The sequence below is a fragment of the Engystomops pustulosus genome, chromosome 2 (assembly GCF_040894005.1).
Source record: "Engystomops pustulosus chromosome 2, aEngPut4.maternal, whole genome shotgun sequence".
In the NCBI taxonomy this organism is placed as follows: Eukaryota; Metazoa; Chordata; class Amphibia; order Anura; family Leptodactylidae; genus Engystomops; species Engystomops pustulosus.
Genome location: NC_092412.1, coordinates 45033587 through 45046296, shown reverse-complemented (window position 1 = coordinate 45046296; position 12710 = coordinate 45033587). Strand labels below are relative to the sequence as shown.

The 12710-nt window shown below is 45.3% G+C and overlaps 1 protein-coding gene across 2 annotated transcripts in view; it reads left to right on the top strand.

Moving 5' to 3' along the window:
• Positions 1-5664, top strand: part of LOC140116470 (REST corepressor 3-like) — a 31991-nt gene extending 26327 nt beyond the window's left edge. The window contains exons 4-7 of one of the 2 annotated variants that reach the window (XM_072132987.1): positions 1799-1960; positions 3300-3397; positions 5064-5106; positions 5432-5664. In XM_072132987.1, the coding sequence (XP_071989088.1) occupies positions 1799-1960; positions 3300-3397; positions 5064-5106; positions 5432-5641 (513 nt within the window). In that variant the 3' untranslated portion in view covers positions 5642-5664. The remainder of the gene's footprint in view (positions 1-1798; positions 1961-3299; positions 3398-5063; positions 5107-5431) is intronic. The other variant, XM_072132986.1, reaches the window with a different exon arrangement.
• The last annotated feature ends 7046 nt before the right edge of the window (positions 5665-12710 follow it).

Genomic DNA, 12710 nt, shown 5'->3' with positions numbered 1-12710 from the left:
CGATCTGTTGGGGAATCAGCACTGAGACCCACACTGATCAGCAAGTAAGGCCCCTTTTAAAAAAAAACCCTTTAAGTGAGAGGACAAAGAAAGCAACTGCAGACTCCAAATTAACCCCACGGCCACCCGCAGAAAAAACAAGCAATTTTTCATTAAATGAATTTTTAATCAGAAAAATTTGTAAAACATAAAAACCTATTCAAAAGAAGTATCACTTTATGCAAACTAACCCATAGACTAGCGCTAACATGCAACTTGTACTAAACAGTGAAGGGCAAAAAAGAAATAAATTAATTAACTACACAATTCATTGTTTTTTTTAATCACCTATGAGATAGAATAAAAGTTCACCTATAAGGTATAGCCACCCCATAATTATGCAACTTAAAAAGTGTCTCATCCAGCAAATAATATGTAAAAATTAACAGAAAATAAAAAAATTCATTGCTTGTAAATTGCGGCAATAAAAAAACCCCATCAATCATCATGTGGTTTAGGAGAAAAGTGCCTGTGGCAGGGAGAGAAAGGTACAAGTAATGTACTAGCTGTGCGAAAAGACTACATCACGGTACTCCCAGGGTTTAGCCTTAACGAGAAAAAGGGTGCTAGAATATGCCGCTACAATGACCCCCTCAATCCTAGAGGTCACACAGTGCTGGATCTGGTACTTTTCAGCACTGTTCTGCTATCTTCGAGGCATAGAACCAAAAATTGTCTCATCAATATCTGAACTCAAGCCGAATAATGGTCCCTACCTTTTTTTAGCAGGATACAATACAATAGTAATTTATTGATCCCCTGGGATACAGCACAATACAAATTAACATGACCACATTATATATGAGGAAACAAATATGCTAGTGCTCATAACAAATAGACACAGGCTAGACAGTTCTAGATTCGGTGCTCTGTTGCACCCAGTTGTGTGACATGGAGCTCCTGCTGCTGTTGCTGATATGCTTGATAGTGAAGGGGGTGATAGGGTGAGAGTGCCATGTTGGTGCCTTAGGGCGGGGGTCAGCCCACATACAGAGACTCTGCAGTTGTCAGCCAGTGCTGTGTAACAGTTTAGCATACTGTTCTTTTACTCCTGAAACTTATGGTATTTTCAGGTAAGAGTTTACATTGTTTATAAAATTAGTAAACACTAAATATTAAGAAGACTGATTACTTTCATAGTGGCACAATTTGGGTGCAACATATTGGGCACTAAAATAGTGTTCTTTTAGGAAAATAAAATTTGTAACTCTGCACCAGCCATTGTACATTACTTTTTAGAAAGCATCTGTGAGGTCAAATGCTCACTGTACCCCTTGCTAAATTTCTTGAAGAGTGTATTTCCCAAAAATTTGGGTCACTCTTTGTGGGTTCTCACTATTATTTTATCTCAGGGGGTCTGCAAATGTGACAGAACTAGAAACAGTTTCAATAAAAACTGCTGTACAATGAGGCGAAGGACCTATCTTTCCCCTGACCTTATGTCAGGGGAAACCCTCTGAGATGTGGAAATACAATATATGGGCAGGTGATGTGACTTCCCCCATGAAGTTGGTTCCTGCTCTGCCTGATGCCAGACACATCTGCTATCTGCAGTGCAGGAACCAACAATGTCTCACAGTCTCTACATCAGAAATCCCTAGAACAGCGCAGCTACCCAGGACCGTCAGCATCCGCATTGAAACATTCTATGCTTTCCAATATTGAAAAAGTATTGAAGCTTTGATGCATTGTGTAGCTCTATATAGTCCCTGTATGTTACCCTTCCACCTGCTAACGTGAGCTCATCCTTCTCTCACAGGCTCTTGCACTGTTACATATCAACAACTATGACATCAAAAAAGCCATGTCTGAAATAAAAGATTTCATGCCAATAACTGAAAATTGGTCTGATGAGGAAAAAAGATTATTTGTTAAAGGACTAAGAATATATGGGAAGAGATTCCATCTCATCCAGAAAATGGTAAGATTGGGTAGAGACGTTGATAGAAATGTATGTAATCCCCTCCCGGGAACTTCATATGTACCTAAAGACCTTCTATATTCAGGAGCTGCCCATATAAATAGCTGTAACTACTGTGATGAAGGACGTAGCTAAAGACTTATGGACCCCAGTTTAAAGAACTACTGCAACCTCTTCTTCTCCTCCGAGCCCCATCTGTAGACTCTTTATACCAGTATCACAGGAGCCATAAATACAACATTATTAGCCGGGTCTCCAAAGCTTCCCCAACCGACTACATACTGACCTACAGCTTCCATGACATTAAAGGAAATCTAGGGCACGGATCGATCCACTGAACCGAAAACAGAAGGGAAAACACAGTGTTTCCACGAGGAATAAGCATCCATAGGTTTATCCCGCAGCTGGAGATGTATCTTTGTGGCAAGGCAGAACAATCCACATCAATGGCGCATCTTCCCTTAAAACTGTCTTTATTATTATTAAAAGATGAATTAAGCATTTCGGCGCTGTTCCATCGCCTTCGTCAAGTTCAGAGTAATAGATTATTACTTTAGTACTCTTTTACTTTTATAATCTATTACTCTGAACCTGACGAAGGCGCTGGTAGAGCACTGAAACGCGTAGTTCATCTTTTAATAATAATAATAATAATAATAATAAATTAATAATAATAATGACGGTTTTAAGTGAGGACGCGCCATTGATGTGGATTCTTCTGCCTTGCCACAAAAATTAAAGGAAATCTAACATGAAGCATGGATAAACCAGGGGCACTTACTCATAGATCCAGGCAACGTGACTGTGGTATCTTTTTATATTTGTTATCCATGACCTCCTTCCTTCTAATATAAGCCTGAGAAGCACTGGTGGGGGTTTCCAGAGATGAAGATTCACAGCCGGTTACAATGAGCAGAACATGTCTCACCCTCCCCCTGATCTCTCCCTCTTCCTGTATAATCCACTAGCAGCAGGAAGTATAGGGGGAGGGGAGACCCGCTTTGAGGAGCCCTAAGGCTCATTAGCATAATCGTAAATGTTGATTTTAGAAGGAAAGAGGCCATAGATGACACATATAACAAGATTACCAAAGCCTATGTGCCTGGATCTATGAGTAAGTAATGGATTACTATGGTAGATTTTCTTTAAAAGATTAATGATCTCCTGACTGGGAAAGAAGAGGACATTTCTGGCATTGCCTAAACACAAATACATCTACAGTCCTTATCCTTATGTGTCCAGGCCAATGTCATGTGACTGGTATAAATGGGTAACTGAGATTATCAGGGCTGTTACATTGTATATTTCTTCTCCTCTTACCAAAAGCTTCTTTTTGCAGATTCCTCAAAAATCTACAGCGCAAATTGTCAAATACTATTACACCTGGAAACCTTCTACAGCCAAATTTAAGAGAAGGAGAAGAGCAGTCCCAGGAAGGTGAATATCCTATAAGTGTTACTTTATATATGATGTGTAATAGGCAATTCTGTGCTTCACCTTACAACATCTTCATCACCAAAACAAGACCAATTCTCCCAGACCACACAAGATAATAGTATCATTATGTGACGACTTACGGTTGACGTTTCTCCTTCGCTTAATATTATAACATTCATGGCGCCTTCTGTGGTGTAGGAACAATTCTTCTCCATTAGGCACAGAATTTCATAATGACCCCTCCCAGCTGGGATGTATTTCTGATGTATTTGACACCAGGTGTTTTTGCAACATGCCCTCACACTGCTCCCCTAAAAATACTACAGTCACTTGCAGTTTAATGTTCCTGTAATATATATGTATGGCTTTTCAGTGTCTCTTTTATATGTAACACCCCTCCACCATACGGTATCCTCTCCTGTCCCTGCCGCCCTTCACAATAAAGCACCCCCATTCTATAGAGAATCCCTTATCTTCTATACAGCAACCCTCCACACAATACAGCATCCCCCCTCTATACTGGGTTCTCTTTATATGCAGCAGCTGCCCCATCCCACTTAATAGTGACCCATGCACCGTCTCCTTCTGCCACCCTCTATTCAGAACCCCCTTAAAATGCAGGCAATAATAAAATAGTAAATGTTTTCTTACCTCCTGATGGTCCCAAACCAGGAGCCTTTTCAGGCCAAAAGCTTCTTTTTTTAAAAGTGTTTATTTTGCAATTTTTTAACTTTTTGAGGCCAAAAGCTTCTTGCCGGCCAGTACTTTCATTGGGTGACATTTAGTCGTACATATCCATTGGAGGCACAACGCTGCTTCGAGGGCAGGTCACTGCTGCGGTCAATCTCTGGCTTCAGTGGTGACCTCTAAACATGTAGCACAATGGGGCACATTTACTTACCCGGTCCAGTCGCGATCCCGTGGCGCTTTGTCCGACGAGGATTCGGGTCTGCCAGCACTCACTAGGGTCGTGTGCCCGATATCCAGCAGGTGTCGCTGCTGCGCCCAGGTCCGCCGGAGTTCACCTTGTTCTTCCTGGTGCATGTAAGTGCGTGATCTTGCGTCACAAATCGTTTTTTAAATTCCACAGTTTTTTCGAATCCGTCAGGTTGTCCAACGGCCACCCCCCCCATTTCTGTCGGTTGAAAGCCACAATCCGATCGCGTGCGCCAGAATCGTGGGGCAATTTGGGGCTAAACGGAAATATTTGGGAAACCCGACGACAGTTTGGCATTTGTACCCTTAGTAAATGAGCCCCAATGTATGTAAAGGCCATGAGGCCTGTCATTGGCCCCACTGGTGACCTGCTATTAAATGGCACATCACAGGACAGCTAGGGAATAGAAGCGATAGCAGCTGAAATAGAGGACTAGATGCTCAAGGTGTTTTTTGTAGTTTTCTTATAGTCTCCTCTGGAGTCTGGAGATACTCAGCGATTGGCTCTACACCAAGATCATAGAGAATTTACTCTCCACATCACTGATCCCTCACACATCTATACATTATAAAGCTTTTCATTCCTGCAAATTCTTGAGAGGTTTTTCCGCCTATGAGGAAGGGAAAGGATTACAGGATAGAATGGATAGAAGACATTGTAGATCTCATAGTCATACACAAGTTTTCATGTTACAGAGGAGGTTTTTCTCATCAAAGTTTTCTCTTCTAGTGACGCCACTGAAATTAAAAGAGCCAAGAAACAGGAGAACAAGGTAAGTGCTTCATGTGTTTTATCTCTGCCCATTGGGAGCAATTTTTTAAGAGCTGGTGCATCCGTCAGTCTTGAATTTTAATCTGCCAGCGTACATTGCACCAGATATTCTAAGGATTGTGGGATCGCTTCATTGGCAGGTCCCCCCTGGTGCGCTATAACCTGCACCAGGAGCGAGTAATGATAATAACAGTAATGAGACCAATTGTAGGAGAAAGCATAGTTATTATATATGTATTCCTAGCAGTCATCATCTGATTATTGTGTTTCACTAAGAAGAAAAGAGAGATGAGGTTTAGAATTCATATGTATGTATATATGTGCAGGATTTCAACAACCCAAACTGCTCAGCCCAACTAGATACCAGCAACCAATGCCGCCTACCCAGAGAAGATACCAGCACCGCCAGCCGTCCATCCAAAGAAGATACCAGCACCGCCAGCCGCCCACTCAGACAAGATACCAGCACTGCCAGCCGCCCACTCAGACAAAGAAGACCCCGCCAGGAGACTGCCCGCAAAGCCCCCGCACACTAGACAGCCATCCGTTTTAGCACCGCCGCCGCCAACATAAAGAACTAGATCACCCTCCGCCTGACCCAAATTACAGCCCCCGCCGCCTAATTAGAATGCCTGTATATATGTATCTATGTTTATATGTATATAATGTAAATATGTAGGTATGTATCTATGTAATTATGTTGATATGTAAATATGTATATATGTATATCTGTAATTATGTATATATGTATCTCTGTAATTATGTATATACGTATCTCTGCAATTATGTATATATGTATCTCTGTAATTATGTAATTATGTAAATATGTATATATGTATCTCTGCAATTATGTATATATGTATATCTGTAATTATGTAAATATGTATATATGTATCTCTGTAATTATGTAAATATGTATATATGTAAATAAAAAATTACAAAAAAGCTGTCTCAATCATCAATATATAACGTGAGAAATACCTCAGTCGGAGGAAAGTTTAGTGGTTATCTTTCTTCCGAACATATGAGAGTGAAGGTTGAAAAGCAAGTACCATGTGTTGAATCATCTATCAGTACCTTCCTTATGGGGCCTCACTTATACTGCATGTAAAGAACAGTAACCAAATAGCTCTATTATTTATCTATGTATACAGTCGCAGAATACCTCTTAGGTGAAAGCAAGTATATCTATACATGTGAAAGCTTCCACAATGTACAAGGGCCACCACAGCCAGTGACAGAGAGGGCCCTAGGCTAGACTTAATTTGCACCGGCTCTTTTCCATATCCAAACTATCTAATACTACTGTACTATCCAACCACAACTTACTTACCTTCACCACCACTCTGGCCCCAACCGCTAATGCAGTTCACAAGCCCATAAACCCGCAAAGGAATATCAAACATCTTGACAAACTCTTTGTTGCATATTAAACTTCTACATAATTACACTTTTAATTTACTTTATAACTGGAATAACTTTTATTAGCATGAACTACACAATCCTTGTTTATTAAACCCCTTTCCGATCATGCACCAAAAACATTAGATGGTACAAAGGGGCAATGTAGTTCAGGTTCAGGAGTCCTAAGTCCTTGGTATATTCAAAAAGTGCTAATACCTGCAAGCAAGGTCGCAATCATAGCAGTATTGCCGTACAGTGACTGACAAATTGGTTTAGCGCTTGATTGGTTTAGCACTTGATCCTATAGTAGTAGCAACAAAAATAATCAATTGTACCCACGTCTTTAAGACAAATGTACAATTGGTTATAATTAGAGATGAGCGAGCACTAAAATGCTCGGGTACTCGTTATTCGAGACGAACTTTTCCCGATGCTCCAGTGCTCATCTCGAATAACGAGCCCCATTGAAGTCAATGGGAGACTCGAGCATTTTTCAAGGGGACCAAGGCTCTGCACAGCGAAGCTTGGCCAAACACCTGGGAACCTCAGAAAAGGATGGAAACACCACGGAAATGGACAGGAAACAGCAGGGGCAGCATGCATGGATGCCTCTGAGGCTGCGTAAACGCACCATTATGCCAAAATTATGGGCAACAGCATGGCCATGACAGAGTGACAGAATGAAGCTAGATAGCATCTAAAACATCCAATAATTGACCCTGACACTATAGGGGACGGCATGCAGAGGCAGCGGCAGCAGCGGCAGGCTAGAGAGTGTCTTGGCAACATACCCCAAATGGACTCAGGCTTAAAACCAATGGGTGGCAGAGAGGAACCAAAGGAGGTGAGCAAGAAGCGCTCAAATAATATCGGTAAATGATAAAAGTTTGCCAGTATATTTTGTGGATTACACAGCAGGGTGGCGACAAAGTTAACAAGTTTGATGTGGAAGCCATGAAAACAACCCAAAATTCTGCCTGACACAGCTCGTTTGATAAGGGGACCATGTATGCCTACAGTTAATGCCAGTCGCTGCACTGGCTGCCAGTCTCCTTTCGAATACAGTTTAAAATAATGACCCTCATCCATAAAGCTCTGTATAATGCTGCACCCCCCTACCTCTCCTCTCTTATCTCAGTCTATCGCCCAACCCGTGCTCTTAGATCCGCCAGTGATCTTAGATTAACCTCTACCCTAGTGCGGACCTCCCACTCGCGTCTCCAAGACTTCTCTAGAGCTGCACCAATTCTATGGAATGCTCTGCCCCGGACTATCAGACTAATAGCTAACCTCCAAAGTTTCAAACGTGCTCTTAAAACCCATTTCTTTAGGCAAGCCTATAACACTCATTAACTGCATGAAGTTTTAACTCTTCTACTAACCCGTCCTGTGTCGTCCTCCCATCTGTTATCCAGCAACCAACAGGCACCAGACTTCTCTGCAGTCCCATTCACCCTGGACCTGGTATATAAGATGACGGCTGAGTGGTTCAAGCGACAGCAATTCCATTTATTATATTTTGTTCTATTCCCTAAGAAGAATGGCTTGACCATTAAATATTCTTTTACCTCGTGTTACCCCATCATTTTCATAAACCGTAAGCTCTGGCGAGCAGGGACCTCACTCCTGTTGTTCCATACAAATGTTGTGCTCTGTTACATTACATTTGTATTTGTTTCCTATGATTTGTAAAGCGCTACGGAATATGATGGCGCTATATAAATAAAGATTATTATTATTATTATTATGGAGGCAGTGAACTAGTAGTAGATTAAAGGTGCTGCAGTTAAAACTATGTTAGTTGGATCTTGGCATGGAGCTGGCGCTCCGCTGCTAGGCGAGCTTTCGCCAATCCAAGCCCCTGTCTCTAGGCTACTCCCCAAACAGCACTTCTAAGAACCTTTTGTATAAGATCAAGTGTAGTAGCGTTCTTATAAGTTTGGGATATGGCGGGTGAGGGGAATGTAAACAGATGCGCAAGAAGCGCTGAAATAATATCGGTAAATGATAAAAGTTTGCCAGTATATTTTGTGGATTACACAGCAGGGTGGCGACAAAGTTAACAAGTTTGATGTGGAATGCCCTGTAATAGCTCTTGGGCGGTGTGCCTTTTATCGCCTAGGCTCAGCAGTTTGAGCACCGCCTGCTGTCGCTTAGCGACGGCACTGCTGCTGTGCCTAGAGCTACCGACTGATGGCGCCATGCCCACGGATGGTAATTCGGAGGAGGTGGAGGAGGGGTGGGAGGAGGAGGAGGTATAGTAGGCCTTTGAGACCTGGACCGAGGTAGGCCCCGCAATCCTCTGCGTCGGCAGTATATGACCAGCCCCAGGGTCAGACTCGGTCCCAGCCTCCACCAAGTTAAGTGTAGTAGCGTTCTTATAAGTTTGGGATATGGCGGGTGAGGGGAATGTAAACAGATGCGCAAGAAGCGCTGAAGTAATATCCGTAAATGGTAAAAGTTTGCCAGTATATTTTGTGGATAACACAGCAGGGTGGCGACAAAGTTAACAACTTTGATGTGGAATCCATGAAAACAACCCAAATTTCTGCCTGACACACCTCGTTTGATAAGGGGACGATGTATGGAGGCAGCTATATGGACGACTTTTGGAGGTAGCAATGGAGACAACGTGTGGAGGCTGCTATGGAGACAATTTAATTTGGATAGTGCCTGTATGTGGCAGTCCAAAAAAGTTTTCAAACCAGAGGAGCAGGTAGGTGGCCCTCCAGAAAAATGAAATAGATTGAGTGCCTGTATGTGGCAGTCCAAAAAAGTTTTCAAACCAGAGGAGCAGGTAGGTGGCCCTCCAGAAAAATGAAATAGATTGAGTGCCTGTATGTGGCAGTCCAAAAAAGTTTTCAAACCAGAGGAGCAGGTAGGTGGCCCTCCAGAAAAATTGAATAGATTGAGTGCCTGTATGTGGCAGTCCAAAAAAGTTTTCAAACCAGAGGAGCAGGTAGGTGGCCCTCCAGAAAAATGAAATAGATTGAGTGCCTGTATGTGGCAGTCCAAAAAAGTTTTCAAACCAGAGGAGCAGGTAGGTGGCTCTCCAGAAAAATTGAATAGATTGAGTGCCTGTATGTGGCACTCCCAAAAATTGTTTAAAACAGAGGACCGGGTAGGTGGCCCTCCAGAAAAATTTAATGCATAAAGTACTATAGCTAGAGCCAGTGGGCCCTGTCAAAAAATAGCCAGTTTCCTCTGCTTTAGTGTACAAAGAGGAGGAGAAGGAGGAAAATGAGGAGGAGGAGTGCATAAATTATTCAGGTTGAGCTTCCTTCACCTGGTGGAGATTGGAAATTATGAGAAATCCAGGCTTTATTCATCTTAATAAGCGTCAGCCTGTCAGCGCTGTCAGTCGACAGGCGTGTACGCTTATCGGTGATGATGCCACCAGCTGCACTGAAAACCCGCTCGGACAACACGCTAGCGGCAGGGCAGGCAAGAACCTCCAAGGCGTACAGCGCCAGTTCGTGCCACATGTCCAGCTTTGAAACCCAGTAGTTGTAGGGAGCTGTGTGATCATTTAGGACGATGGTATGGTCAGCTACGTACTAGCTCACCATCTTTCTGTAAAGATCAGCCCTACTCTGCCGAGACTGGGGACAGGTGACAGTGTCTTGCTGGGGTGACATAAAGCTGGCAAAAGCCTTGTAAAGCGTACCCTTGCCAGTGCTGGACAAGCTGCCTGCTCGCCTACTCTCCCTCGCTACTTGTCCCGCAGAACTACGCACTCTGCCGCTAGCGCTGTCAGAAGGGAAATAGTGTTTCAGCTTGTGCACCAGGGCCTGCTGGTATTCATGCATTCTCACACTCCTTTCCTCTCCAGGGATGAGAGTGGAAAGAATTTGCTTGTACCGTGGGTCCAGGAGAGTGAATACCCAGTAATCGGTGCTGGAATAAATTCTTTGAACGCGAGGGTCACGGGATAGGCAGCCTAGCATGAAATCTGCCATATGTGCCAGAGTACCAACGCGCAAGAATTCACTCCCCTCACTGGCCTGACTGTCCATTTCCTCCTCCTCCAACTCCTCCAACTCATCTTCTTCTGCCCATACACGCTGAACAGTGAAGGACTGAACAATGGTCCCCTCTTGTGTCTCGCCAACATTCTCCTCCTCTTCCTCCTCATCCTCCTCCACCTCCACCTCCTCCGATATGCGCTGAGAAACAGACCTAAGGTTGCTTTGGCTATCAACAAGGGAATCTTCTTCCCCCGTCTCTTGTGACGAGCGCAAAGCTTCCGACTTCATGCTGATCAGAGAGTTTTTCAACAGGCCAAGCAGCGGGATGGTGAGGCTGATGATGGCGGCATCACCACTGACCATCTGTGTTGACTCCTCGAAGTTACTCAGCACCTGACAGATATCAGAGATCAACGTCCACTCCTCATTGTAGACTTGAGGAAGCTGACTGACCTGACTACCAGTTCTGGTGGAAGTTGACATCTGGCAGTCTACAATCGCTCTGCGCTGCTGGTAAACTTTGGATAACATGGTTAGTGTTGAATTCCACCTCGTGGGCACGTCGCACAACAGTCGGTGAGCAGGCAGTTGGAGGCGGCGCTGTGCTGCCCTGAGAGTGGCAGCATCTGTGCTGGACTTCCAGAAATGCGCACAGATGCGGCGCACCTTCGTGAGCAAATCAGACAGATTGGGGTATGTCTTGAGGAAACGCTGAACTATCAGATTTAACACATGGGCCAGGCATGGCACATGTGTCAGTCTGCCGAGTTGCAGAGCCGCCATCAGGTTACGGCCGTTGTCACACACAACCATGCCTGGCTTCAGGTTCAGCGGTGCCAGCCACAGATCAGTCTGCGCCGTGATGCCCTGTAATAGTTCTTGGGCGGTGTGCCTTTTATCGCCTAGGCTCAGCAGTTTGAGCACCGCCTGCTGTTGCTTAGCGACGGCACTGCTGCTGTGCCTAGAGCTAGCCATGCCCACGGATGGTAGTTCGGAGGAGGAGGTGGAGGAGGGGTGGGAGGAGGAGGAGGCATAGTAGGCCTGAAAGACCTGGACCGAGGTAGGCCCCGCAATCCTCGGCGTCGGCAGTATATGACCAGCCGCAGGGTCAGACTCGGTCCCAGCCTCCACCAAGTTAACCCAATGTGCCGTCAGCGATATATAGTGGCCCTGCCCGGCAGCACTCGTCCACGTGTCCGTGGTCAGGTGGACCTTGTCAGAAACGGCGTTGGTCAGGGCACGGATGATGTTGTCTGACACGTGCTGGTGCAGGGCTGGGACGGCACATCGGGAAAAGTAGTGGCGGCTGGGGACCGAATACCGAGGGGCGGCCGCCGCCATGAGGTTGCGAAAGGCCTCGGTCTCTACTAGCCTATAGGGCAGCATCTCCAGGCTAAGCAATCTGGAGATGTGGACATTAAGGGCTTGGGCGTGCGGGTGGGTTGCACTATATTTCCGTTTCCGCTCCAGCGTCTGGGGTATGGAGAGCTGAACGCTGGTGGATGCTGTGGAGGATCGTGGAGGCGACGATGGGGTTTTTGTGCCAGGGTCCTGGGCAGGGGGCTGACTATCAGCTGACACAGGGGAAGGAGCAGTGGTGTGCACGGCCGGAGGTGAACGGGCTTGGTGCCACTGAGTGGGGTGTTTAGCATTCATATGCCTGCGCATACTGGTGGTAGTTAAGCTAGTAGTGGTGGAACCCCTGCTGATCCTGGTTTGGCAAAGGTTGCACACCACAGTCCGTCGGTCATCTGGTGTTTCCTTAAAGAACCTCCAGACTTCTGAAAATCTAGCCCTCGCCGCGGGACCCCTCACCACGGGAGCTTCACTACGTGACACATTTGGCGCTGATGCACCTGCTCTGGCCCTGCCTCTCCGTCTTGCCCCACCACTGCCTCTTCCAACCTGTTCTGGTCGAGGACTCTCCTCCGTCTCAGAAGCACTGTGTTCACCCGGCCTCTCAACCCAGCTTGGGTCTGTCACCTCATCATCCTCCGATCCCTCAGTCTGCTCCCCCCTCGGACTTCCTGCCCTGACAACAACTTCACCACTGTCTGACAACCGTGTCTCCTCATCGTCGGACACCTCTTTACACACTTCTTCCACTACGTCAAGAAGGTCATCATCACCCACAGACTGCGACTGGTGGAAAACCTGGACATCGGAAAATTGCTCAGCAGCAACCGGACAAGTGGTTTGTGACTGTGGGAAGGGTCCAGAAAACAGTTCCTCA